Source organism: Colossoma macropomum, unplaced genomic scaffold, assembly GCF_904425465.1.
Source record: "Colossoma macropomum unplaced genomic scaffold, Colossoma_macropomum, whole genome shotgun sequence".
Taxonomy (NCBI): domain Eukaryota; kingdom Metazoa; phylum Chordata; class Actinopteri; order Characiformes; family Serrasalmidae; genus Colossoma; species Colossoma macropomum.
The window spans coordinates 21,863,809-21,865,728 of NW_023494794.1; the positions used below are offsets into that span (position 1 = coordinate 21,863,809).

The following is a 1,920-nucleotide window of genomic DNA, read 5'->3' on the forward strand; positions in this document are numbered from 1 at the left end:
CTCCTCTCCTCAGAGACCCTGGGGTGGATCATGTTGCATTGACGCCTGGACCACAGCCATCTGCGTCCTAACTGTCGCCCAGTGCGCACAGGGGGCCTTTAAAAAGGGAGCCAGACACGGGGGCCAGGAGTTCAGTGTGGCCAAGAGCCTCAAGGCGTTCAGTGCGGCTCATCCTCAACCCTGAAACTTTGGCTTAGCAGGACTTTCCGCAAGATCTCCCGGATCTCCAGTCCGCAACCATGCCAAAGGGTTTCCTCGTAAAACGCTCGAAAAGGACCGGGCCGGCTTCGTACCGGGTGCGGGAAGAGGAGAGCACAACGCAGGACCCTCAGCTCAGAGCTCCGGCTCTTCCCTCAGAGCCCCGCAGCTTTGTTCAGAGGACGCCGGCTAGGTGCTGTTTCGGCGGCCTCCCTGAGCTCTCCTTCCTCGCTCCCTCTCTGAGCCCCACGCGTCCAGACAGCGAGGGTTACAGCAGCCAGCACCCGGCGCATCAGCACCCCGAGCTCTTCCCAGAACCTCTTCTCGGCGGCTTCGCTATCAACGGCTCTCCAGTGTCGCCTTCGCTGCCGGAAACGACCGCGGAACCGGCTTCCTTCGGCGAACCAGCGAAAAAACGAGCCGCCCCAAACAATGAGCAGCAGTCCGGCTCGAAGAAGCAGCGCTCCTCCTCCAATCAGGAGAGGAGAGCGAACGTGCGGGACGCCGTCACCACATCGCCCGTGCTGGGGCTTCGCATCAAGGAGGAGGAGCCCGAGGAGGAACCAAAGCGGCTCTCCAGCTCCAGCAGCTCCACCAACTCCATCCCCCTGGGCGAGTTCGTCTGCCAGCTGTGCAAGGAGAGATACCCGGACCCCCTCAGCCTAGCCCACCACAAGTGTTCCCGCATCGTCCGCGTCGAGTACCGCTGCGACGAGTGCGACAAGGCGTTCAGCTGCCCGGCCAACCTCGCCTCGCACCGCCGCTGGCACAAGCCCAAGGGCGCCGGCCTGAGCGAGGCTGAGAGCCGGCTGAGCCCGCGGCCGCAGCCTAGCCCCCCTTCCTCCGAGGACGACACTCCTTTCGGCTGCCCGCGGTGCTCCAAGAGGTTCCGCCGTCAAGCCTACCTGAGGAAACACCTCGCCCTCCACGACCGCAAGGAGGCGCGCGCGCACCAGGCCACGCCCCCCGCCTTCAGCGCCGCGGAGCCACGCCCAACAGCCACGGAACTTTCTCCGGAGCTTTCTCTCAGCTTTCCTTTCGCGGAGGCGGCGAAGGTTCCGGCCGCTGCCGTGTTTCCGTGCCGCTTCTGCGGGGAAAACTTCTTCTCCTCGCCGGGGCTGACCAGACACATCAACCAGCACCACCCCACAGAGAGCAGGCAGATCATTCTGCTCTCTAACGCGGTCTGAGGCTTTTCAACAGCGGCCAGAGTGGAAGACTTTCCCCTCAGAAACGTTTTCCTGTTAGCTTATGCTAACACAAGACAGGAAACCTCAAAAACATTCCAAAAATTTCTAGCGTAGACATGGTGTACATTCCCTTTTTTCATAAAATGATATTTATTTATTTATATATTGATTTATTTATTGGTTTATTTATTAATGAATGTATTTATTTAACGTTTAATGCCATTTGCCGTTGTGTTTTTTTAGCATTTTTCCATGTTTACCCTGATGCACATTGCCTTTGAAACGACTGAATCATGTTACGTAACTTTAAAAAAACCTTTTATACTTTTCTACACAATAAACTTTATTCACCTTAATGTCACTTTGTGTTTTTTTTAACTGAACTTACAATTTACATCCTAAAATCTACAAAGCAAAATAAAGAAAACTCAGCTTAAAGGGGATTCCACCAATTTTTTAAAATTTCTGTAAACAGTAATGTAAGGCTGAACGCCTTGTCACACTCGTGAACAGCGTCATTCACAGTGATTTG

General features: G+C 55.3%; 1 protein-coding gene across 1 annotated transcript; it reads left to right on the forward strand.

Annotated features, from left to right (window-relative positions):
• Nucleotides 1-239: 239 nt before the first annotated feature.
• Nucleotides 240-1,388, forward strand: LOC118815103 (insulinoma-associated protein 1-like). Its single transcript, XM_036581035.1, has one exon. The coding sequence runs from the start codon at nt 240-242 to the stop codon at nt 1,386-1,388; it is 1,149 nt and encodes a 382-aa protein (XP_036436928.1).
• Nucleotides 1,389-1,920: the final 532 nt, after the last annotated feature.